The sequence below is a fragment of the Vulpes vulpes genome, chromosome 1 (genome assembly GCF_048418805.1).
Source record: "Vulpes vulpes isolate BD-2025 chromosome 1, VulVul3, whole genome shotgun sequence".
NCBI classification, from domain to species: domain Eukaryota; kingdom Metazoa; phylum Chordata; class Mammalia; order Carnivora; family Canidae; genus Vulpes; species Vulpes vulpes.
Genome location: NC_132780.1, coordinates 34,630,475 through 34,657,433, shown reverse-complemented (window position 1 = coordinate 34,657,433; position 26,959 = coordinate 34,630,475). Strand labels below are relative to the sequence as shown.

Genomic DNA, 26,959 nt, shown 5'->3' with positions numbered 1-26,959 from the left:
GCACCACTCTGCCCACTTGGCCCTCTATACCTGTCATGACAATGGCAATTCTCTCGATTTTGAAGTGCATAACTGTGACCATGAACATCTCAACTGGGCTCAGATGCCTCACACTTCCACTGGTTGGTAAAGCCAGATCCCTTTGCTTGATATTCCTCAATTCAACATCATGCTGTAATCTGAGACCAGTTGGAGCAGTGCATATCCATGGCAACCGTTGATATAACCAGTTCCTTCACTCACCTAGTAACGTGAAGCAATGGGCTAATTGTTCATGTGACAGCAAAACAAGATTTGGCTTTGTTCATTGATTATACATTATCTCAGGCCACTCCTCAGCCTCTTCTCAACAGAGATCCTACTGAAAACCGAACACTGTGATGCTAAATGAAGCCATTAGTCACGGTGGGTACAAACAGCTGTGTCTAAGCCAACTAACTGCTTATGCTTGGGCCCATCAACATATTCCAGTGAAGTGGGGAGATCTCTGTTTTCATGGGTTAAAAACAGCCTGTTTACACAGTTAACTGGGATAAGAGAGACCTGAAGAAGACTGAAATTGAGTCTTCAAGCCTATGAGATGAAGCAGCTCGTCCAACACCCAATAGTTGGCACTTCCTGGCCTGGAATCAATTGCTTGTGCCTCTTCCAAAGAATATCAGTTTACTTGTTTCCAAAAGCAACGTTGGATATTCAATAAAATGAAAAGTGGGCTTTGTAATATCTTTCACTATATTTGTGGTGATAAACCTACATTTTCCATTCACATTGAATGTATTATCCACATAGATGTTCTAAAGTAAGCATATTGGCCAAAAACATGCTCAAACTTACTCTCAAAAGTCTTTAAATTTTTTTTAAAGATTTTATTTATTTGAGAGACCGGGAAGGAGTGGGAGGGTGAGGGAGTGTCTGAAGCAAAATGTACCAAGCATAAAACCCTTGCAGGGCTCGATCCCACAACCTCAAGATCATGACCTGAGCCGAACCCAAGAGTCAAACACTCAACCAACTGAGCTACCCAGGTGCCCCGCTCTCAAAAGTCTTTATACAGAATATTCTCTGTGGACATCACCATTTGGGAGCCACTGACCCAGCCAAAAGAATGAAACACAAGGAAATTCTCCATGCAGATGTCTAGACATTCTGCTTTAACATGGCTGTCAACTCCCTCATCAGTAGAAATGGAACAATGTGGTAACAAAAATGATGGACCATCGTAGGTTTGAATCCAGGCTCTGAGGCCTCTTACTAGCTGCGTGCCATTGAACAAGTTACTTCCTATTTGTGCCTCAGTTTACTTATCTGTAAAATGGACATAATAGTACCTACCTGTATGGACCAAATTATTTTCCCCCAGATCCATGTGTTGAATTCCCTAACCCCCAGTGTGACTATGATGGGGTCTTTGAAAGGTAATTCAGATTTAGAGGGGGTGAGAGGGACTCTCATGATAAGATTAGTGCCCATTTAATAAGCTACAGTGGAAGGCTTGCTTCCTCTCTGCCATGTGAACATACAGTGAGAAGACGGCTGTCTGTAAGCCAGAGAGAGGGCTCTCGCTGGAGAATCGATTCTTCTGGCACCTAAATCTTAGACTTTACAGCCTCTAGAATTGGGAGAAGTTAATGTCTGCTGTTTAAGCCACCGAATCTATGGCATTTTGTTAGGACAGTTTGAGCTCACTGTAAGACACTCCCTTATTTTTTTTTTTCTCCTATGTTTTATGAGCTGAAATTTCTAAAGCATGCAGAATAATTTCTGGGATATAGCAAGTGTTTTATTAATTGTCGAATGGAATTTTTTAAAGTAAATAAACACCTGAGAAATCATACAGTGTTTCTTGCAGGATTTTCACCCTGTTGTCTTAATGTTCAGCCTCCGTAACCTTAATACCTTTTTAAAAACGTATTTGTTATTATGGTAATCAAATGAGCTACTATATTTGAGAGCATCTGGCATGGAATCTGACATAGAATCTCCAAGATGGTTGTAACTACAGTTCATTTGCTATATAATTGTAAGTCCTTGCTGTACCTGAGTTTGAAACTTGTTTCATTTAGACCCATATCGACCCTATTCTTTGAAAGGCCGGCCATAGATGAACATCTGCCTTATGCCTGTCCACGTTGGCCTGTCCTTTGTGGCCCCCAAGGACCGATGATTGCTCTCATTCCACCAGACGTTGGTTTTATGTCGCCTTAAGTAGAATTGCATCTTACGCTGGGGTTTGACTATAGCTGGGTCAGACGTTAAATGCACACAGGAAGCTACTCCTCTGTATCTTGTTAGCTAACTTAGCAATCAAGCTGGACTTGACCCCACAACTCTCTTTTACTCCTCTCTCTCTCTCTCTTCTCTTCGTGGGGGTGGCCCAGGACCCTTCACTGGCTCACACACATGTGTATGGTTCATCGCTGAGCATGCGGCACAGAGCCTGCACATTGATCATTCTCCTTTGATTAACTGGTGGTACGATATACAGAGAGAGAGGGAAAGAACATTCAGTTATAAACTCTTCAAGTTTGCAGCCCACGAGCTGGTCCACCAGAGAGCCCGGAAAACAGCCTTTGCTTCACAATTAGGCAAGGGATAGAGTGGGGAGAGCCCAACTGGCTCCTTTCCTATGCAGGACTCAGAAACTAGCCAATTTTATACTGCTTGTAACGTAATGTTCAGATTTTCCCGAACGTCTATTCAGACCAACTTGGCCACAGGAAATGCCACCACCGGGCGTTATTTAGAGTAGAACTGCATGAAGCGTAAACTTGTTAAAGAAATGGGATGGCTGTGGCTCAAAAACACACACATGCAGCAAATATAGGTCAGCTGTCACGTCAGTAGTTTGTACTTTGTGCAATGACAGAGTATCTTCCAGCACTCTGATCAGCGTGGCCCACTCAGTTGTTTGCTTGTGAAAACAGCAGCCTCTCTGGGCAGCTGGGGGGGCGGGGGGTTCTGAGTACCAGGTCTGGGGAAGAAATGCAGTTGCTGTATAAACCATCTATTTTCACTTAAAAAAGCAGTGACCACCTTCCCGTGTTCGGGAAATGTAAACTCAGATCCATCCTTTCTCTTTATAAACTCTGTGATAGGTATGCACACAGCTTGTAAAGCCGTCGGCGCACGCTCTCAGACTCCCCGCTGGCTACAGCTCTGGGGTGGGAGTCCTGCACCAGGAAAGGTTAGGACACGTAGGGAACCGAGGGGGGTTGCCTGGGCCTACGTTTAGCGTCCCTTGACGCAGCGGGTACAGCGGTTGGCACCAAGCAGAAACCCCTAGGGAGTTTCGCTGCCACCAGAAGAGGTGGGTTTGTGTTCTGATGCCATCACTGAGAACCCCTCATCCCGCCCCCCACACACACACACTGTGAGCCTTTCTTGTGTCTATAAAAGGTGATTCTGCTCAAGTCAGATTGGAAGTGAGCTGTCCCCGAGCGGGCCTGCTGTGTGGCCAGTGCAGGCAGGACCGCTAGCTGCCAGGCGGGTGGGATCACGAGATCGCTCACATGAGCCCGGGCACCTGTTTTGGTGATCGCTCCTTCTCGGCAGGTGGGGGGGAGCAAAGGGGAGTCTGAGAGTCCCCACTGCAGAAGGCACAGGACCAAAATTCAGGCGGCTTCAGCCCTCCCGCCTGGGGGCAGGGGTTTGGTCCCTATTTCATTTAAGGGAATGAGGGAGCTGCTGAGAAAACACAGAAGCCACGGAGAGAGGACTTACTTAGTAGAACAAGAAACCGTCAGGCAGGAGCTAAATTGGGTGAAGCGGAATTACTGTCTCTTTAATAGAGCCAGGAAGGATCACAGTAAGTCGTAGCACCTTATCACTGTCTGACTGGGTCCCAGGAGGTCCTGCCCCGCACCCCACCTAACGTTCTCCCTCCACCCCCCAGTGCTCCTTCCTCCTCTTCAGCTGCTGTCCTCTGCACTACTTCGCACACGAGAGCTTGCCCTTGGCTCACAGAATGCAGCAGGCACGCCACTACCCCAGGGCCTTTGCCCTGGCAGTGCCTGCTGCCTCGAGCACCCTGTCGCCAAAGAGGCTCTTGGCCAACACCCTCGTCTGCTCCCACCTCACCTCCTCAGTGTGGCTCCCCGCCACCCACGTGCCCGCCTGCTCCTTCTTGCCCTCCCTTACTTTTTTCTTCCACACTCCTTATCACTTACTAGCACACCATTTAGTTGACTCATTTCTTTTCTTTTTTTTTTTTAGATTTTATTTATTTATTCATGAGAGACACACACTGAGAGAGAGACAGAGAGAGACAGAGAGACAGAGAGACAGAGACACAGGCAGAGGGAGAAGCAGGTTCCATGCAGGGAGCTCGACGTGGGTCGATGCCGGGTCCCCAGGATCAGGCCCTGGGCTGAAGGCGACACTAGACTGCTGAGCCACCCGGGCTGCCAGTTGACTCATTTCTTATGCTACTGTTTATTTTCTGCCCACCCACCACCACCTCTCCCCCCTTTCCCGGTATTAGAAACCCTGTGCAAGGGCAGGTGTGTCTGGTGTGCTGGCACTGGCATATCCCAAGCACTTAGAACAGGGAAGGGACTCGATAACCGCTTGAATGAGGGACGCTGGACACGTATCCTCATCAGTGGTAATATTATCTCTATTATTATGATGTCAGATGTGAGGATGTTGAGGCTTAGATACAGCAATTGATCTACTCAGTAGTACACAGATGGCAAAATATCGGCTCTAGAACTCAAACTGAACCCACCCATGTTTAGTGCCTTGCATACAGTGGTTTCTAAAAATGACTTAATAAGATGGATCCATTATAGGTAGATCCCTGAATAGGAAATGGACAGTAATGTGATTATTTAAAACATCCAGACCAAGACAAACAGCAAAATGCTTCTCCCATCCTGGCCCTCCCTGCGCCGCCCACCTTGCCTCTCCATCTGAGTTTCTTATTTTTAACAGGTTAATTCTTATAAGGTGAAGGTGTTTATCTTACCTGGTGTGTGTAGTGTTGCCCCGGGGAGAGAGAAAAAAGTTGTTAATCCACCATATGCAGGTGTACTGCCACCCAGCCGGGTGTTAGAATCGTCATGATGCTTATATTCAGTGTACAGTTGGACTCGGACTCATGGCGTAGTAGCAAGTGATGGGAACTGGTGAGCCCGCTCGCGGGAGCCTAGGTCTAAGCAGAATGTGGACCCACTATGATCTGGATTCTTTACTGTTTGAGGAGCATCACTTGAAGTGTGAAAGGCTCACATTTCAACAGTACATGGCCCTAAAATAACAAGAGGGGGGTGGGGCAAACAGAGCCTGGCAGTTAGGGACCCAGGGCCACCGGGAGGGAGTGTTCCGTCAGGCAGAGCCAGGAGCTTGAGCTGTGAGTCTGAATGGATGTCTTGCATTGACACTTACCAGGGGATTCGTAAATAATGTCAGTGGGAACCTGTGTTTGCTTATAAGGGCATTGCTGCATATTAGGGGCCACATTGATTGTTTCCCTTGATGTCATATAACTCCAGGGCACAATCCGATGGGCAGCGGCAGGAGCCATGGATCATTTTGCAGAGCCAGTACAGCTTAGTGTCCATGATATACATTCACGCAGAGAGATGCACAGTCTGGCTCTCTGGACTGATCCTTCTCAGCACAGAAAGCCCTGATGGGAGGTTGCTGGTTCTTGTGACGAGACACTCCCTCTTGAAGAAGAGCCTGGCTCATCCCCCTTCAGACACCTTACAGGATAGATGTATGGTGTACAGGATAGATGTCTGAAAAATCCCCCAACCCCTTTTTAAACAAAAGCAAGAAACATATTCCCTAACATGTGGCATGACAGCCAGGGTGGTGTGGACCCACAGTTAAGGGGTCTTTCCACGGTTAAGGCAGTGAGAATGGATCCTCGCCCCTGTGATACAAGGGCCACCTGTTCCTGCCCCCCTGCTTCTGGGTATTTTTGCCACAAGAGGAGCTGTGACAAGAACCTCACAGTCAAGAATTATAGTGGAGCTGGACAGGGGCACAAAGATCTGGGAGCGTGAATCATTTCTTTGACTTTTTCTTAGACTTCTTTTGTTGTTTGTGGTTTGAGGAAGAAAAAAAGCTCATCTGATCCTAGTTTGTTTAGGCAAATGTCAAAAAGAGTGAGGTGAGGCCTTAGTCAAATTGTAAGTTAAATGCTTTTTATTTCTATCCTCCCAACCTTTCCCTGAGCCCCATCCCTAACTGCCATGAATTCCCAGTGCTCTGCATCATTGCCCCCTCTGATGAAACTACTAGCCTGAGACATTGATTCTCTCTAAGGTGTTAATGACTGTCCTCAACTAGAGAAAAATGGTAATTGCAAGAGAAACAAAACCCACTCAAACTAGCTTTAATAGAGAAAGACTGGCTACAAGTGTGTAAGAGGAAACCTCAGAGACATTCAAAGACAGGAAACAAAGCATGATGTGAGCTGACTGGAAATGAAACTGGAAGTGGTTTGGAGAAGCCAGAATCTGTAGACATGACCGCTCTCATCTGCTTTTCTCGCCACTTCCCTCCGCCTCGATCAATCAGTCATCTCTCTGCCTCTCTCCTTCCTCCCCTCACTCTCCACTCCTTCTCACAGATGGCTCGCTTCTTTTACACAATCTAACGTGGTCTGACTCCACGTGATCTTTTAGTGAAGTTCCTGGCATCATCTCCCTAAAGTTCCAGCACCTCAATTTAAGTTCTAAAGACAGAGTCTGATTAGTCATTGGTCATTTGATGAAATTGCTACTCCTTTAGCGATGATGGGAATGGCCCTAAACTGGGGTTACAGGGGGAGGTGGTGGTGAAGAACTTAGGGCTTTATCCACCTGAAAGGCAGGGTGCCTCTCCTGGCTGTGAGCAGTGCAAAGGAAGTTGAGTGTGTGTATCAGGTGTGTATCGACATTACCTGTTGACCATGGATATTGACATTGCCTATTGATAATGCTATAGGACAAATCATCCCAGAAGGCAGTGGCTTAAAGCTGTAAGCACGTATTGAGCTCAGGAGGATGTGGGTTGGCTGGATGGTTCTCTGGTTTTGGCCGGGTTCGGTCACATGCCAAGGGACTCAGCTGGCTGTCAGCTGATCCAGGGCAGCCTGAGCTGCAACAAAAGAAGTGAGTAGAATCAGAGGCCAATGTGTTTCATCCTCCAGCAGACTAGCTCTGATGTATTCCTTATGGTTATGACTGGGGTGGAAAAGTGGAAACAGAAACACTCAAGGGTTTATTCTGGGTTCTGTATGGACCACATTTGCTAACATCTCATTGACCAAAGACACTCAAGTGGCCAAACTCAGAATCAAGGAGCAAAGAGATAGTTTCTGCCTGTTTAGTGAGAGAAACTGTCAAATCATATAGCAAAGGAGCTTGGAGATGGGGGGTAGGGGAAGAGAGAAATTGAAACTATTAATGCAGTCAACCCAGTGTGTCATGGCAACGAACTCAAGGACATGTGCGACAGGCTACATCCTCTCCCAGCAAGACTTGCACAGAATCTTTCTAATACTAATTCCCAGTCCCTAATAATGAATTACCAAGGTTGGAATTTTGAAACCTTTCAAATAACAGCAAAAAATGACAATTTTGTCTCTAGGTAAACTACACGTACAGAATAGCAAGACCACAGAACCAAGATAACAGAGGGAATTGAACTTTCCCCCATAATGCATGTCCCACCCATACCCACAACTCACGTACTATATACCTAGACTTGTGATACCCTGCTTTCTAATTCACTGGGTGAAAAAATGAGGCATTTTCAGTTCAGTAGTGCTTTTTAACTAGCTCAAAGCTGAACATGTGTGCAAATAGCAAGTAGACCAGAAGCCCTGAAGAGTTACACGCTTTTTTCACTGGTTCCCCCCATGGTGGCTGGGCTCCATGTCATGCAATGGGAGCTAATTATTTGATTGCTTTTGTGCCAGGAATGGAAATAATAAGGCCTCTACAAGTGACCTACAGTTAGCTCCAGGGATAGATGATCCAGTCTGAGAGTTATTCTGGTCTTTTGCTCCTCATCACAGTAATAAAATAACAGGGCTAGATGGGCTTGGAAATCATCTAGTCCAGCATTTTTCAGTGGTTAGTCACATAAACCATTCATTGTTTTGTAAAAATGGGTTCTACTCTTTAATGGTTTTAGAGAGATTGGCTTCTTTTTAAAACCTACATTATTTTTAAAAATGTATTATCACAGCCACAGGTTGAAAAATCAGTATGATTTGATATAAATAGAAGATAACAAAAAAATAAACAGAATGACAATCGCATTGTTATGAAATTCTGTCCAGTTGTTTGAGCCTTCAGCCTGCCCAATTTTCACTAACAAGGGAATTTAGCAAATATGAAGGAAGTGTTAAAGAAATATTATCCTCAAACTGATGTATTCTCTCTGATGGAGCCAGAGAGATCAAAAGGGATTTGAAAAGGTCATCAGTTTCTCACTGTTATTTAGTGCCCTGTTTCTGTATTCTAAAATCGTCTTGGACTTCCTGAGTTGTCGTGTATGCACCGTGCTGTAGGGAATAGCAATGGTCCTGGTCCCTCCATTCATGGATGGAGAAACTGAAGCCTCTTCTCACTCCTTCCTGATGGTTACCTTTGTGCCACATCACTACTGCTTGGCCTCCAACCTAGCAGTTTGGTTAGGGGAAGGAAAAAGAAATGAGCCACAAAAGAAGTAGAAGGCAGTGCTGGCAGGTGGTGCTTTTGACTTTACAAAGTTAGAGCTTCCCTGGTATTCGATTATGCTTCCTCTTCCTGTCCTCCATTACTATAAGATATAGATGGTAGCCCTGTTGAGAGAATTAGAAAGTGCCCCACACTTCCATAAAGAGAACTTCTGTCTGGCTCCACCACCATTGAAAACATTTGTAGATCAGGAACCTTCTAGAAGGAGGTAGCCATACAAAGGGAGGCATCTCCAGTTGTCTTGTCAAAAAAAAAGCATTGTGTGAGAAAAGAGCAGAGCCATCTAAATCTAATTCACCTTTGGAGTAAGCCGTGGGAGCTGCGCTAATGGAATTTTAAATCCTCTGGCAAACTGTATGGATTTTCAAAAGGAGGTGGAGAAATCCTCTTTGTCCTGTTATCTTCTCAAGATGGATTTTTAGTTGAAAATCCTTTCTTTAAAAAAAAAATAGGATAAATGTAGTCATACACTCAACTAAGCTCTTTATTCCATTGCCTGTGATCTGGAATAAGCTTCTGAGACATTTCTTCAGACAGAAGGGGGAAGAGACAATCTTGGAGAAATATCCTCCTTCATCATATTTTTAAGGATGATGCTGATTATATCAAACACTCCTTAGTGTTTCATTTTAAATTTCCGTTACTCTTTGGGGAAAAGGTATTGTGTACATTTAAAAAAAAAAGTTTCTTTTCCCCATATACTATAGGATGAAGTCAAAAGGGCATGCATCTTAATCTTTGCAACATGGGTTCCTACACCTGATACCTTTAATGTGAATCAAATTTCTTTCTTCACACTCCAAGTTTTAGTGTTCAGTACATTTGTCACCTCATCTGAACAACTCAGGCCATTATTCATGTTGGTGGAAACAAAAAAATTCAGATGTCTATCAGCTTGTGTCTGCATTTGTTCATAATACAGACTCCCCTCAACGCTTTCTTGGCCTTTTCTTTAGAGGCACACTGGAAACTTCATAGCCAGGAAGGTTTGCATGGACCTCTTGAATCTGTTCTTTCTGAGATCCTGATAGAGAATCCTAAAGGTTTCTGAGCTTCAGTTCTTCATCTGTAAAATGAGGATAAGAATATCTGTTCATCAAAATATTGTCATGATTAAAATAAGGCAATATAAGTAAAGGTCGTAGCACATGGCCTTACTTTTAAGCATGCGATAGGTGGTCACTACTATTACTGTGTATTCTACACTGAAAAGACCACATGAGATAAATCAGAGTATGTGCAGGCTCTGGGGTCACAGAGAAGACAGGATTCAATTCTTCATTCATCACTGCATCTCCAATGCCAGTTCTATTATCACATAGCTAGAACTCAGCATTTTTTAGATGAATGTTTGAATGGTTCTGGCATTATCCCTTATTAGCTGTGTGATCTTGGGTAAGGCATTTCACCCCTTGGCATGTGTTCTCCCAACCAAGATGCAGAGGGAATACATTTCTTATGGAGCTTCTGGGAAGCTTCAATGTGTTGGCCAATGTGAAGTGCCCAGAGCGGAGGCTGGCAAATGCTGTGTTTTCCCCACATGTATACTCCCAGTCTCTACTATCCTTTGCTTTTGAGGATCCCAAATAAAGAACTGGGATCAGTATTTCCTGGGAGATGGCAAGGGAAGATGGCAAGGGAGACTTTATTCAAGGGGGTGGGAGTGGGGGGCTACTACAATGAGTTTTGTGATAGAAGACAGAGATCAGGCCCAACTCTGAATGCAGCAAGGGAAACTGGAAATTTATGACCAGGAGCAGGGTATGGGTCAGATCACGAAGAGGAAACACCAGCGTAAGGGAGTCTGGCCATCTTGGCTAAACAGGCTTCTTGGCAAGGGCTGGCCAAGGTGATCAAGACACCAGCTGGAGGACGGTGGAGGATGAGAAAACAGACGAGATATCAATGGTGATGAAGTTATTAAGGGTGAGAATTCTGGCTAAACTGGCTTAGCAGGATTCTTGCTGAAACTGACAATGAAGAGACAAACATGGAAGCACAAAAGTCGAGGCCTAGCTAAAAAAGATCCCAGAAGAGCTGAATAGAGTTTAGCCAGGCAGAGTCTCAGTCAATACCTACCCCAGTCCTGGCTGGAACAGGCCAGAAAGTGAGCTGGAGTGGGTTCCAGAAAGCTCTAGAAATCTAAGTGAACATTGAAAACTAAACAGGATTCATCCAGGTGGAGCATGGGAGTGGGAGCAAGGTTTCAGAGGGCCCTTCTGGAAGCAAAAGTAGCATGGCTGAAAATCAGGAAGTAAGAGAGAGCATGGCATTTCTAGGAACTGCAGGAGACTCGTTCCAATCTGTGCTCTGAAAGAGGGGTAGGATGTGGCAGGGGATGGCACTGGGCCAGCCACCCTCAGAGTTTGGACTTCATCCTGAAGCAAGTAGGGGCCTCCATCACTGGGTTTTCCTTCCAGGGGAGTATATGATCAGGACCTTCCAGAGGACTCCGTTGGGTAGCTTAGTGCCACAACTACTAGTGAAAACAATGCCAGCTGTTTGAACACACCGGACCCCAACACGCTAGGGCCTCGGAGGCAGATCCAAAGGAAGCATCTTTTCTGGTCATCAAAACAGGATCTTGATGTTCTGACATTATTAAAAGCCTCTTAGGCTAGGAACATGCATTTTGGACTTGTGGACATGTCAAAAATCACATAATCTTGCCAGCTGATTTCTAGCTCAGTGGACTCTCTTAAATGGCACCTGAGAATTACCTGGAAAGTTTTAAAAGAAATGTCCTTGCCTAGGTCACCCTCAGAGATTCAGATTCAATTGTCTGGGGGTGGGGGGGTGGAATGGGGGAAGCTCCCTGTGCAGCCAAGGCTGAGGACTACTATGGAGTGCCCAGTGTAGGAATGTTAGCTCTTGAGAAGGGAATGGGAAGCTCTTGAGAAGGGCCTTCCCTTGTCAGATACTCCAGCCAAGATTCTGGGCCAACTTTGCAAACTTTCCCGGCAGATCTTCAAAAGCTACCTGTGGCAACTGCTGAGACCACTGCATGCCCACCCCCTTTGTAAAGACAGGCCTCTCCCTAATGCCAACATAAGGCAGCTGGAGAGGGAGAGCAACCTCACCTCTCTCTGGGCACCGGGAGGGCATGATCTCACTCCAGGGCCATGTTGTCTGTGAAGCCCTGAGGAGCTTTGTCAAGGATTTGCTTTTCCCCTGAATTTACCTGGAAACTCCAAGCAGGCCTCATTAGCACATTACTCATGCTCACCGAGTCCCACACATCGCCTTCCTCCTTCTCACCCCCACCTCCAGAACATTTTTTTTCCATTTGCCCATTTATTCAGTGCAGTTGGGTTTCGTGCCCTGTGCCCCAAAAAGCACATTTTTGGAATGGAAATGCTACTGGAAGAAAGCAGGTAACTAAGGGCCCCAGGGTCCCGGCTCATCACCTCTCATTGGCCTCCCAGCGAAATGCCATCCATCAGGAGCACCGAGCGACAAGCCCTCCCAATGTTTCCCAAAGCGCTGCCCTGCTTTATTCCTTCCTCACTGAGACAGCAGATCGTTAGCTCAGAGCCCCTGGGTTGTTTCCCGCAGCAATTAACTGCTGCCCTGGTGCTAATTCCAATCAATAGCCCCTCTGCCACTGCTCTTACGGCTATAGGCGGCAGCCTCCACAGCACATTTTGGAAGTAACTTGCTGGGGTGGTGAGACTCTGCACCCCCTCCACTCTGCAGGAAAGCCCTCACCAGGCTCCCTGAGGACAGCAGGTGCCCTTCAGTGGGTGGGAGGGGGCAAGGGACAGGGTGAGGAGGCAGGGGTCCTACATCTCTTTTATGTCCAGTGACAACTTGGGAGACGTGCCACACCAGCTCCCCTCTGATATCCCTTGGGATATTCACAAAGCTTTCATTTTTCTATTTTGGCTTTTTTAGAGTTTTGTTTTGTTTTGTTTTCTGTTTGTTTGGAGACGGCTGTATTCTTCCTCCATCTACAAAAGAAAAAAAAAAACCCTCTCTCATTCATATCAGTTGGGTTTTGTTTTTTGTTTTTTTGTTTTTTTTTTAATCACATAACCACAGTTTCTCACTTCTTGCCTGTGTTGCTTTCTTCAGCTCCCTGTGGACAGAATGAGACCCGAGAGGACGGCAAAATAATCCAGTTACCTCCCTGCAAGACGGGAGCCTGGATTGTACCGGCCATCATGGCTTGCTACCTTTTAGTGGCGAACATCCTGCTGGTCAACCTGCTCATCGCTGTCTTTAAGTGAGTGGGTCCTTCCTCCAGAGGACTTGGGGTGGAGTGGGAGGCCGGGGGAGGGCAGGCTCTGGTGCTTCCGAAAGGAGAGGAGTTTCTCGCTTGATTCTCTCTCATCTCTATTTCAGCAATACATTTTTTGAGGTAAAATCAATATCCAACCAAGTGTGGAAGTTTCAGAGGTATCAGCTTATCATGACTTTCCATGAAAGGCCGGTTCTGCCCCCGCCTCTGATCATCTTTAGCCATATGACCATGATATTCCAGCACCTATGTTGCCGATGGAGAAAACATGAGAGTGACCCAGATGAGCGGGACTACGGCCTGAGTAAGCTTTGGGTGACAGCCCTGGGCAGCCACAAAGCAGAAATTCCTACTACATCCTGCAGACAGTCATGTAGGACCATGTGCCCACCTGGCTTTTCTAGATTCCTGCAAATGGCTGACAGCTCTGAACACTCGGGAGGACATGGGAGGGCATGCTTATTTGGGAAACAGTGCTGAAAAGACACAAGAGGCTGAAATGGAGCATTTTTAGCCTCATATCTTTCTTACTGAATAAAACCAGTCTTCCAGCAGAGCTGCTTTGGCACCTTTACAGGTTCTAAACTTCCTACTGTCCAGAAGTCCCACTGCAAAATAGACACATATTAATGTGCTCCCAACGCTCCATTATCTATAATGTAACCATCATTACCTGCATTGAGTTGGGCTGCAAGTGACTTAAGATTGATTTTCCATGGTCATTTCTTGAACCATCACTTTTTAAGGTCTTAAACATTCTCCAATCTTATGGGTTTTGCCTGTATGACTTCATGAGGAAACCATCCGTGCTCTCTATTAGTCAAAGGAAAAGCAGAAAACACTCTACCATCCACCTTCTACCCAGTGTTTCTAAAAGGAGGTTCCACTGGCATTGGGGTGGAATGATTCCTCAATGTGTGGGATTGTCCCACACATTGCAGAAGATTTAGCACATCCGGCCTCCAGGCATTGAATACCAGTAGCTCCTGAATGTCCCTAAATGTCCCTTAGTACCCCACCCACAGTTAAGAACCACTGGGGAGCTAGCCCTGTACAGCAAGCTACTGTGGTTTCTCAAACCGTATCAAATAGACCACGCATACTAAATCTACTGGACCAGAGCCTCTAGGGTTGTGACCCAGGAAGTGTCTCTTGTTGATCACTGGTGCTCTAAGGTTTAAACCAAAGCCACTTCCTCAACTGCTTCTCTAAATCTGAGACTTTCAACAACTTCTCTGACAAAGCGATGACCGATTTCTTTCCAGACATTAAAATCAGAGAGTTGAAGAGTGCTGGGAATCCCAGAATTCACCATTTCCACTGGAAACAAAAATCTAGGCAAATAGAAAGCTTAGAGGGGAAAAAGGTTCAAATTTCTACTGGGCTCTTTGTAGCTGTTTCAGTTATGAATTACTCTACCTGATGTTAACAGAAAGCCAGACTAATAATAACACAAATCAATAAAGTTTTATTTTTCTCACATCCCAAAAAGTGAAGAGATAAGAGCCCAGAGCTCAGCAATGGCTCTCTGAAGTCAGAGACCCCAAGTCCTGTTTTTAGGCTCCGCTATTCCGTTTTGCACTGTTTTATCTCGTGGCAGCAAAATAGCTGCCATCCTCCCAGTCGTCACATCCATGCTCAAGGCAGGAAGAGGAGGGGAGGTGAGAAAATGTAGAGAAAAATGGCTACATCTGAATAGTTTGTCATGCAAGCAGAACCTCTTCCCATTACACCACCACTTCCTGTAGCCAATTTTTTTCTTTTGAGCCAGCCTGGGTCTTGTGGCTGCTGCCAACTTCAGAGGAGGCTGGAGATGTGTGGATGTGGCTTTCCAGCCTCAGTTGTGGGAAGACGGAAGGAGAGAATGGGGTTGCAGTGGGTTTTAGGAAGGCCAGAGAATAGTACATGTCCGCCACACTCCATATACCAGAAATTGAGCTTTTGAATAGCCTTCTTTTTCTTTGATTTGGCTCCTTTCTCAGCCTTACAGTGGGCTTAACTCCAACCAGTCCCTGCAGTAAACCAGATACACTCAGGTGAACTTCAGGACTCCATAGTGAGTCTAATGCACAGAAGGACAATGACATAAGTTGCCTGACTGGGTTTGGATTTAGCCTGAGACTTAGTAAAGCACCTCAGCCCCTTTTCCTAACCATGATAAATGACAAATCTCATTAGGCCCACAGATAAGATGCCATTGCTTATGCTTCCTGTCTTCATTCTCTCACTTTTTTCCACAGAACTGTTCATAACTGATGATGAGCTCAAGAAAGTACATGATTTCGAAGAGCAGTGCATAGAGGAATATTTCAGAGAAAAGGATGATCGATTCAACTCGTCCAATGATGAGAGGATACGGGTGACCTCAGAAAGGTATGTTCCATGGGCACATGCCTCTCACAGGGATTTTTTTGCATTGTGACATGACTTACCAATTGTTTTCATATGTACAGCCCCCCGAAACAGAGATCCCCTTGTGTTTATTTTTATTGTTCAAGTTTATGAGAGAACAGGACATTGTCTGAAGTGTCTACTTAGTACTACATACTTACAGATCCTGAACTTCTCCAGAAGGCAGTAACACCTATCTCCTGGACACTAGATTGTTGAGTCTAGGACAGGGCAGGGCTTGTTGACTCAGACCAAAAATTGGAATATTTTGGCCCAGACACCAAGCAAGAGAGATCCAACCCAATGCAAGGGTCTCCAGCAGGTTGACATTTCATGTAGATCACTGGGAATCTTTTTGGGAGGAGTAGAACAGTTCTGGTATTTGGCTTATATGGGTGTTTTGTGCCTTCTGAATCAACAGCAGTGAGACTTATGAATTTGTTACAATAATATATGAGGGTTTTTTTATCAGAATTATTTTTGTTTTATTCTTTTTGTAGAACAAGGTAAAAGCAAAGAATAGAAGCAGATCCTTTTACCCAGTGGTGATATATTTTTAGATCTCACTGGCCAAGCAGTTTTGTGGACCAGTAAGACTATAAGAAAAAAGAAATCCCAAAATACAAAGAAGAGAATCCTTGAAATTTAATAAATCTAGCCTAATGCAATTGAATTTACATTTTTCTTATTTCTCTCATTTTCCTGTAGACTAATAAAAAAACTTCATTCCGGGCTGGCACATTCAAAACCCAGCATTTGGGAAACACTGTGATAATGAACATGCAGACTATTACAAAGCATTGGTATAACTCTAAATTGTAAGCATTTGAGATATGAAGATGGCACTATTATAAATAGTGGGAAAAGGCATTTATTGATGGCTTCAGCTGATATGATTCAGACTTGTAAGATATGAGTCAGTGACCTCGAGTTTTCAAGAAATGACATTTTGTCTGCCTACCCACTCTGTACACTCTCTAGTGGTTCTGTAGAAATTATACAAGTGGCATTTTTCTGTCCCTGGCTCTCCATTTCTGTAAAGAACGCAGTCTAGATAAGTAGGTATATACACACATGCCATTGAGTGATTGTATCCATTGGTACGCAGCCAATATTAACAAAGTTTAAAACCATGCACAAATTTTATGCACATCTGTCATTGCACAATACAGCATTCTATGATGATATGATGTGAGCAATTTTCTGGCAAACAGAGGAGGGAGCTGCAAATCTAAAAATCTCTCTCATTCTGTGGCCTTGAAAAAGCTATTTATTAATGGACATATAACCATGTGGTTTCCAGAAAATTGTGCCATGTGGACACATTGCCTATTGCTCAAACATATTTCCAAAGCATATGTACAGGAGACTTTGAAATGCTTTTCAAACTCAAAAAGCTACAGACCTAGGAGCAAAGGTAGGGGGAAGGAGTATGGAGCTTCACGGAAGCCTTGGCCTCTCTGGGGAACTAAAATGAGAGGTATAGACACCAGCACATGTGAACCTTTTGTGACCATGTCACCAATTCCTTGGAACTGAATGGAAACAGCACCTTCACCTGAGCCTCTCACCCCACACCTGCAAACACTTCCAGGAGACTCCTTCCCCAAGACCCTCTTCCTCTTGGGGTAGTTACAGAGCCCCACCCTCAAGGACCATGACTGAGGTGAGCAGTTCCCAGAAATCCAGGACAGATCATAGACACCCCCTTCCTGTATCTTAGGCATTAGCTGGTTTTCTGGAGTAACAGAGGCTGGGAGGACCAGGACAACCTCATGACCAAGCCCGGGTGCCAAAGAAGTAAATCTAAACCCAGACCTCATCCTGCTTCTGTTGCTTCTGTCTGTGTTTGTTTGGAGTTTGATTTTTGTTGTTGGTGGTGGTGATACTGGTTTGTTTTGCATTTTCAAGTGTGTTTTTTTATCCTATTCATTTTATCTCATTGTTGACTTGATAAGCATACCTGCTATGCCTTCAGCGTAATTCACCAGATGCCCACCAGCACAGATCAGGTCAACCAAGACACTGGCTCCAACAATACCTCCCATGACAACACTGGCCCCTTACTCTACCACCTGTCCCTTGATTGATAACCAACCAGGTATCCCCATTTTGCCACTCAGCCCAGTGTGTCAACCTCCCTGCTAAAATCACAGAGTGCTCCATCACAAACGTTATGCATCTGCATTACTGTATTGGTCGAGATTGTCAAGACAAGATGAATATTGTGCCCACAAAGTCTCCTGTTAATGAAACTTATCTTTTTAAAGTACTCAAAAGGTACCATCTGCTTAACTACATACAACTGAGCTATTCTATAATGCTGTCTAGAATTTATGTCCACCTCACATAATTCCTAGAATTCAGGACTTCTCATATCAGGAAGACATTTTCCTATCTCCAGTCTCCTGGCATTCTTTTTTATTTCCCCTTGGTTCGTTAAGGGTCACCTACACTTTCTGGCAATCACAGCTGGAAGTTCTTTTCTGGTTTCTCTAACCCATTTAAAGCAAGGTTTGCAAACTGGTGGCTCATGGGCAACAGCTGCCCACAGAGGCTTAGGCTTGCATCCATTCTGAATGCCTCTGGCCTGGGCATGCCACAGAATCCTTGCTTCTGACCTCATACACTTCGCCGGCTTCATCTACTTTCTTCATCTGCCCTGCCTGTAGGCATTGAGCTCTCCGACCCCTGGCTTACAGCTTCTAGATCATCCTCCCCATCATCCCACCTGTCAAGTTCCACTTGTCAGAAGAAGTTGCAGTTTGGATCTTCTTCTCTCCTGTAATGATTTAAGCAAAGTAGGATACACATCATTTCTAGAGTCATTTATCTAATATTATCTTTCCTGAGCCAAAGAGCTTTGTGCCCTTTTTGCTCTTCACCTAGATCCAAAAAAAGAAATAGTCATGTGACTATTAATAGTGTTTTCAACTTCTAATTTTCATAACAAAGGAAGACAAGAATAACTTAAGATATATGAGACTCATAAGTAATCAAAAACCAGCATAAGCTAAAAAAGATGAGTTTCACCCACCTCCCAACCATATCTTTTCTCCAGTGCTGATCTTTGGTCTCTCCACTGATTGAGTTGAATTTAAATACCTCTCCCGTTTCCTTCCCAGGATGATGAGAAGGATAACTGGCCCAAAGGGAAGGGTAGGTGACCCTAAGGGACTTAAATAATTCACAAATTAGGTGTCAGTCTGTGGATAAACAAGAGTTTGCTTTATTTGTTCTGCATCATTGGCTTTCATTTGAAAACCTGTGTGAGCATACCCTTCCCCCGCCCCCCCACAAGAGGCCCTGTGATTGCTTCATGTGATACAAGGTTGTTTTTGCCCTTCATCCTCTAGCCATCCTACTGCTAGCACTTCAGGGAGTCTTTTTTTTTTTTTTTTTAATTTCTTTATTTAAATTCAACTTCACTTACATATACTGTATTATTAGTTTCAGAGGTAGAATTTAGTGACTCATCAGTTGCATATAACACCCAGTGCTCATTCCATCAAGTGCCCTCCTTAATGACCATCCCTTAGTTACTCCATCTCCCCACCCTGCTCCCCTCAGCAGCCCTTGGTTTGTTCTCTATAGTTAAGAATCTGTTATCACTTGCCTCCCTCTCTGTTTTTGTCTTATTTTATTGGAGATTGAAAACAGGCATGGCCTGCCAACTCTTTTTTCTTTTTCTGCCTTTCCTTTGACCACATTGTGAGGTTATCAGAAAAGACAAGAAAATGAATTTGTAGAAAATAACAGTTCTTAAGAAATTGCATAGGGAAGCTGAAATTTTCTGTGTCATTAGAATCTTCTCATGAAAGCCCTTTTCTCCATCCCTTTGGCCATTAGAGGCTAGTTGTCTTCTTAGCTGAGCTTTTCACCAACCTTTTGAGTGCTCTCTGGTGGGATCCTGGCTGTCACTTTTCTTGGGCCTCTGGGGCCAGGAGACATCTCACATCCTTCAGGACCCTGTTATATCCTTATTGTGCTTGCCTCCCAAGTGAATAAGCCCTGCAAAGCCTGCAGATGTGAAAAAGGGAAAGAAAACTGAGGTGTTCTTCCCACAATGTATCTTCCTTTCCATGGTCCCTCTTTTTTTTTTTCCTTACTTAGTAACTTCCTGTCTCTCTCTCCTTGAGGCTTCCTATTGGTTCATAAATTCTTATCATTCTCACCTCCTTTATCTCCTGAGTGCTTTGACCAGAGTCAGCAACTGGTGACGGCAAACGCGACCCATCACTCTTGGCTTGTTCCTCAGACCTCTTTATATGTGTGATGCAACACCCATTTATGATCGCTTTTTTAAAAAATTGTTTAAGATTAAGAGAGGCACTCTGTTTATGGAATAAGCATACATAAATTTTATTCCAGGCTCTTTTGTTCTTTTATAACTCCTATATTAAACCCTGCAGTTAGATCCGTGACCTGAATAATCAAACACTCAGGTGGTTAAACACATCCAGAAGTCTGGGAGAAGATTGATGAAATAGTCTATCCCCACCACCCCTCCAGTCTTAGGCTTCAAAACACTTCAGAGCCCACAGGAGAGCCCACTGAGGAGAGATTTGGTGAAAAAAAGCTCCTGGGTCCTGCTCTAGCTATCTTCCCCACCACCTCCAGCTATTCTATTCCCTGGGGCCATGCTTCTTTGTCTTTGTTCTTGAGGTTTCCCCTGGTTCCTCTTTGCTTTCCTTGAAAAAACCCTTTTCCGTCTTGTACCACCTCTCTGTTCTTCCCATCCCACTGGGCTCCTTAGCTTCCGTGTCCTATTTGCTGTCCACAGCTCCTAACTCTTCCTCATGATGCCCTAGCTCTGCCTCTCATCTGCTGCTTTTCTCTGCAGTGTTGGATCCTTGGGCTGAAGGCAGGTGGGGTGCAGGGAGGGAGCGCCCCACAGTGTAGGCAGAGCTGCCTCACAGTGTGCAGACCGGTAATCACATGCAGTTATGCTAAAAGAGCATCTTTATCTCTTTGCACACCAACCTTGTATATACCAGGCTCCAGGAAAGGAAGGAGAGGGAGGCAGAAAACCATCCTGCCTTTTTTTAACTCTGCCAACACTAAAAAACTAGGAGGACCCAGTACCTAGTGTATCCAAAATGGAAAGTCTCATTCTACAAAAATGTGTCTCTCCTGCTCCTGACTGTAATGAGGACGTGTTTAATCCACTTACCCAAAGCTTACTGCGTTGCAAAAAACAAAACTGCAGTACTTGCAAGACCACACTGCACAGGCTAGATGGTGACAAAGTGAATCGTGAGTCTCTAAGACACACAAACTTATTATTGTAAGTAGTTTGTTTCTCAAGCTGTGTTTATAGCACAAAATGAACTGAAACAGGGGAAGGTTGTATTTTCCTTCTGAATCAGCTGTGTTAGCTGAGTGAATAGCATTGGGTTTGCCAGATACAGAAACTGCTCAATTTACAAGTCTTTTAGGAATACTCCTGGGCACAGTGGTGGAATGTTCCTGGACCCTAGGAAGGGCCACATTGGTTCTGGAGCGTGGGGAGTATGTCTCCAAGGCAGGGCTCCTGAGGGCAGTCCAGAACCTTGGGCTGGGTGAAGGGAACCTGAAAGATAAAAGAGCAGAGTGGATGGAGTGAATTGGGGGTGCAGGGGGGCTGTTACTGAAAATGGCAGAAATGTGGCCTGAGGCCAGAGAATCACACACACACACACACACACACACACACACGCACACACATACACACTGGCCAGAAGAGCGTTTTTTGGTTTTGTTTTTTAAAGCCTACATGTCCTCAGAGAGGAAAACCACATGCCTCTTATACCTCCTTCTGACACTGAAATGTATATTCTTCTTTGATGGAAGTGATGCTATTTTTTTTTTACATTTTTTAAATTTAAATTTAATTTGAGGTGTTGCTATTATTAAGCATACCACCACCACCACTGGCACCACCACCCTCATTGCCCCCATCACAACAGCTGGGGGGACCCAGCTCCAATTCCCACCATTGTTGTAAGATACATTCTGTACCTGCCAGCAGGTTTCTTTGAAGGGTCAGCAGACACGGGACTTACTGTGCACATTGGGAGTTTTGGAAAAGTATCTTTATCTTGGTCCTCTCCAGGAAATTTGTGAATAGGTCTTATTTAGAGTCTTCAAAAGATTTGCCTTTGGGCATTTCATAGTGAAAGCTTGAGGTCAGAGGCACCTGGGTGGCTCAGTCAGGTAAGTGTCTGCCTTCAGCTCAGGTCATGATCCTGGGGTCCTGGGATTGAGTCCTGCATCAGGTTCCCTGTTCAGTGGGGAGTCTGCTTCTCCTTCTCCCTCTGCTGCTTCCCCTGCTCGTGCTCTCTCCCTCTCTCTCTGTCAAATAATAAATAAAAATCTTAAAAGAAAAAAAAAAAGAAAGTAAGTTAGTTGGAGGTCAAACCAAAGCTTGGCTCTGGTCTGTCCTTTCCCAGTCAAGTGAAAACTATGGCACAATTTTATTTTAAGTGTGTGGCCTCTGTCTTTGTAAATAAATGTGCAGGCAGCCTATTAGACAATTGAAATCAAGTTCACCACCATGATTATCTCAGTGAACGGTTAGTGGCACCTGGCAGCATGGAAATGGAAAAAGGAATATGAGACAGATCACGCCCTTGAGAATTTCCAGTGGAGAGGGTCAAGACATCTAGAAATAACTGTAACATAAGGCATCTGTGATCAGCTGTCCAGAGAGACACAGAGAGAAAGAGAGAGGAGTAGGAGAATTTACTTATTGATAGACACTCCAGAGTTTACCACAAGTTACTTTATTGTAATCTTGGTTAAATTTCTTGATGTTTGCTTTTCCTTTATGAATGAAAGCCTTGGGTTAGATTAGATCAAGTCCAGGTTCCTCAGTGACGGGACCCTATTAATTCCTTTGGAGGTGCTAAATTTTAAGATTATTGTGAATAGCAATGACAACAAAAGATTTTACAAATGCACAAAATAAAAACAATCCCAATCCATACTCCAAGCCTTAAAATGTACACTGCAACGAGAAAAGCTGCCTTCTAAAATTCTGTTGTATGGTTCTGAGTAAAGTCCTCAACATGCAACACTGCTCAATTTGATGGTGACTGATTAAGCCAACGCCCTAATATTTAGTTAGGTCATTAAACCTTGCCCCAAGTCACAGCTAAGTCATGAGGTCCTTTGGCCCCACTCCAGTTCAATAAGAACTACTCAACTTGGTGTTTATTGGGATCGTGCATTAAATTTTACTGAGTAGAAAGGGGTTTGGTAAATAAATACCACTGGATTAGATCATCTCTAAGGCCTATTCCAGCTCAAAAAGATTTAGATTCTCCAGAGAGGAACCTGGCCTTGAGTGACCCTCATTTTGTTTCTCGCCCAGGGTGGAGAACATGTCCATGCGGCTGGAGGAAGTCAACGAAAGAGAGCACTGCATGAAGGCCTCACTCCAGACCGTGGACATCAGGCTGGCACAGCTCGAGGACCTCATTGGGCGCATGGCCACAGCCCTAGAGCGCCTAACAGGTCTGGAACGGGCCGAGTCCAACAAAATCCGCTCCCGGACCTCCTCAGACTGCACAGACGCAGCCTACATCGTGCGCCAGAGCAGCTTCAACAGCCAGGAGGGGAACACCTTCAAGCTCCAAGAGAGTATAGACCCTGCAGGTGAGGAGACCATGTCCCCAACTTCTCCAACCCTAATGCCCCGTATGAGAAGCCATTCTTTCTATTCAGTCAATATGAAAGACAAAGGTGGTATAGAAAAGTTGGAAAGTCTTTTTAAAGAAAGGTCCCTGAGCCTACACCGGGCTACTAGCTCCCACTCAGTAGCAAAAGAATCCAAAGCTCCTGCAGCCCCTGCAAACACCTTGGCCATTGTTCCTGACTCCAGAAGACCATCTTCGTGTATTGATATCTATGTCTCTGCCATGGATGAACTCCACTGTGATATAGACCCTCTGGACAATTCCATGAACATCCTTGGACTGGGGGAACCAAGCTTTTCAGCTCCAGCACCTTCCACAGCTCCTTCAAGTAGTGCCTATGCAACTCTTGCACCCACAGACAGACCTCCAAGCCGGAGCATTGATTTCGAGGACCTCACCTCCATGGACACTAGATCTTTTTCTTCAGACTATACCCACCTCCCAGAATGCCAAAACCCCTGGGACACTGACCCTCCAATGTACCAGAGCATCGAGCGTTCCAAAAGTAGCCGCTATCTAGCCACCACACCCTTTCTTCTAGAAGAGGGCCCCATCGTGAAATCTCATAGCTTTATGTTTTCTCCCTCAAGGAGCTATTACGCCAACTTTGGGGTGCCCATGAAAACAGCAGAATATACAAGTATTACAGACTGTATTGACACAAGGTGTGTCAATGCTCCTCAAGTGATTGCTGACAGGGCCACCTTCCCTGGAGGTCTTGGAGGCAAAGTAGAGGATTCGTCTTGCTGCCATCCCGAGCGAGAGGCAGAACTGAGTCACCCCAGCTCCGACAGTGAAGAGAACGAGGCCAAAGGCCGGAGAGCCACTATCACAATACCCTCCCAAGAGGGTGATAACTCAGACAGAACCTTGTCCAACAACATCACGGTTCCCAAGATAGAGCGCGCCAACAGCTACTCAGCAGAGGAGCCAAGTGCGCCCTATGCGCACACCAGGAAGAGCTTCTCCATCAGTGACAAACTCGACAGGCAGCGGAACACAGCAAGCCTGCGAAACCCCTTCCAGAGGAGTAAGTCCTCCAAGCCGGAGGGACGAGGGGACAGCCTATCCATGAGGAGACTGTCCAGAACATCCGCCTTCCACAGCTTTGAAAGCAAGCACAACTAAACCTTCTTCATAAGCATTGCAGGAGGCCCAAGAATCCAGCCCTAGAATCCTCCCTACGCTCCACCTGTTCCCCTTCCTTGAAACATTCCTTGCTTTTTTCTTAGCTGAGCAAAACAAGCAAAGCCTTGGGAGGTGTTAACTAAGGTGACTTCGGGCCACAGATTGAGAAAGCGCTTGGTCTGGCCCAGTGCCAAACACAGGGGTTTTAAGTCATGTTCACACTTGTTGGGCAGGGAGGGAAAAGAGGGAGAAGAAGGGTTGAGGTGAATGTGTATCTCTAGTGACTTCAGAAAGCCATGAGCTCTGGGAATGAAGGGGCTTCAAGCACTCTCCATGCCAGGAGGCGTCTTTCCATTTCTGCCCATTGTCAAGAGTTTTAGGAAACAGGGCTAAATTGCAAAATAAGATGAAATAAAGTAGCCAGCGTACAAATGAGATATTCTAAACTTCAATTCTGTTTTCTTTTCACATTGGCTCCATCACTGGTGACTGATGAAGAGCATCCTTTTTATTCAGTATAAGCCGGCAGCAAGCAGTTCTACCTAACGTCCCACATCCTTCTCATGCCAACACTTCTGTAATTGATCATTATAAAGAAAGAACAAGGTAACAGTCACAGTTCACCTGTCTCTTATATATTCACTTCTGGTGCCACAACTGTTTATCTTTTTTGAAGAAAATAAAGGGAAAAGAAATGCCTTTTTGTATTGCAATCAAACTGAAAGAAGAATTGAGGCTAAAAACAAATGTCAAGTGGTTTATTATATACAGTGGGCATTCAAGCATAGTCGAGCAAGCTCAGGATGAATGTAATTAAATAATTTTATATTTTTTAATTTATTTTGTATCTCACCTGTCATCAATGAAGTCACTCACTGAATATGTGATAGTGAACTAAAAGGAAAAAAAAATAGTGGGCAGAACTCACCTAAAATTGCCATGTGATACATTATTATAGTCTCACCATCCGTGTCATGTGTCATGCTGCTGTGTGATTGTCATCATTTGCATGACTCTACCATGTCTTCTAAACATCTCCGAGATGTACCTGGAAATTCTTCACACCACCCATCACATGACCATTTTGTATATGAAGATCTGATCACATGTGGATATTTTCATACGTAGAGTTTTGCCATTTAATCTGAGCTCAGTATAAATTTAATTGGAGTTTTTCAAGGGCTGGTATCTTTTTTATGGAAATGTTCCAAAGTACTTTTTAAGGAAGTTTCAAATCATAAATAATCTTAGAATTGACTGGGAATTTGGTATCAACCCAAAGCCATCAGTTGCAGGCATACCATGAATATTTTTCTTATATACAGACCTATAAAAATGATACAGTAGACTCAAGTAGAAAGCAAATAAACCACATAAAGACTTCTTTTGTATATGCTGCTTATATACATATATATGCATTCACACAGAGATGTTTATATATAGTATATAAACAGGCATATAGAGCTTTCTTAAGAGGCTTGGACTTTTCTATCACCTTGAGGTATAACCAGGATTTTTTAATATCCAAGGTGTTCCATTGAAAGAGTTCATTATATTATGTTGGATTTTGACAGATATTGAAATTATGATTTTTTTAAAGCCCTATGACCTTAACTCTTCCTTGCACCAAACTACAGTTTTCAAAATGACTGGCTACCTGCCCTCTGCTTCTTTTCTGTCCAGAAACACTTGCTGTGATGACATCTTATTTAGTCTGGTTTCTTCTGCACAAAGTGATGACGCCAAGTACAATCTGAATTAGACACGCAATTCAAAACCAGATAGTATTACGGACTCTTTAATACAGACGTATACTACTAGGTCAGAATCTAGATTTGAAGGGGGATAAAGAAATATTGACCCTCAAATCTTCAGATTCCTACTTGTGTCACGGATTTTCAAAAGAATAAAGTCTTTAAGGAAAATGACCTCATGTTCTTGGCCCCCAATATACTATGTGGTTCTCCTGTTTAGTTATTATTGTGAGCTTCAAATTTTCTCATGATGTGAAATCATCATCAGCAAATACATGGACAAAAGCTCTAGCCTGTAAGTTTATTTTTTTAACCCCTCTGAACAAGACTTTTGGGTACAGAAATAGTTATGAGGCCACATATAAAGAATTAAAGAATTCCTTGTCATTCTTTGGTATTCGGGTGAATCAGACACAGGCAACCAGACTCCCTCATGTGTTATTGCTCTAGAAATGCTCACATTTTTATTGAGCCCCTGATTAGCTATTTCCCTTTCAGCAAACATGCATTTGGTCTGAGAATAAATCAGTTGCCATTAAACTTCTTGAAACATGAACCTCAGTGAGAATCTGATGAAAGCTCCAAGGCCTCTCCCCAGAAAAAAAAATGTACATAAACATACAGAGTTGCAATATAACTTGAAAGGGTCCCTGTACTCCTGGTTCCGTGTTGCTTGTTAATGAGGAAGAGGAACCATGTTTGTTCATAATCAATACAGTTGTAACAGGCACTTTACATTTGAGACCATTTCTCTGTGATTCTCAGGAAGGCCAAGTCTCAGCACCAGAGTTGGAACCAAGGTTTTTTTTCTTTTTGTCCCTTAGATTATATTTTGCTAGTTTGATGTACTTGTATCCTAATGTTTGATGATTTTAAGTGTGGAGTGCACACTTAAAAAGTCAGAAGGCTCTCTGAGTGAGTCCGTAGAGGGATCCAAGAAGGAGATGAAACCATTATTCTTTGACCACAGAGCAGGACATCACGGCACCTCTAGGGCCCCATGTGGACCAGACAGAAAGTGAGGGAAAGAAATTATGTGCACAAGTGTTTCCATTCATCATGATTTCTGGAGAGAACAGAACAGGACCT

General features: G+C 44.3%; 1 protein-coding gene across 30 annotated transcripts in view; it reads left to right on the top strand.

Moving 5' to 3' along the window:
• TRPM3 (transient receptor potential cation channel subfamily M member 3) overlaps window positions 1-24,800 on the top strand; it is an 862,465-nt gene extending 837,665 nt beyond the window's left edge. For 19 of the 30 annotated variants that reach the window (XM_072762536.1, XM_072762484.1, XM_072762476.1 and 16 more), the window contains 4 exons: window positions 12,753-12,903; window positions 13,023-13,222; window positions 15,159-15,291; window positions 22,664-24,800. In XM_072762536.1, coding sequence (XP_072618637.1) covers window positions 12,753-12,903; window positions 13,023-13,222; window positions 15,159-15,291; window positions 22,664-24,116 — 1,937 coding nt within the window. In that variant the 3' untranslated portion in view covers window positions 24,117-24,800. The remainder of the gene's footprint in view (window positions 1-12,752; window positions 12,904-13,022; window positions 13,223-15,158; window positions 15,292-22,663) is intronic. The other 11 variants (XM_072762579.1, XM_072762569.1, XM_072762551.1 and 8 more) reach the window with 1 other exon arrangement.
• Window positions 24,801-26,959: the final 2,159 nt, after the last annotated feature.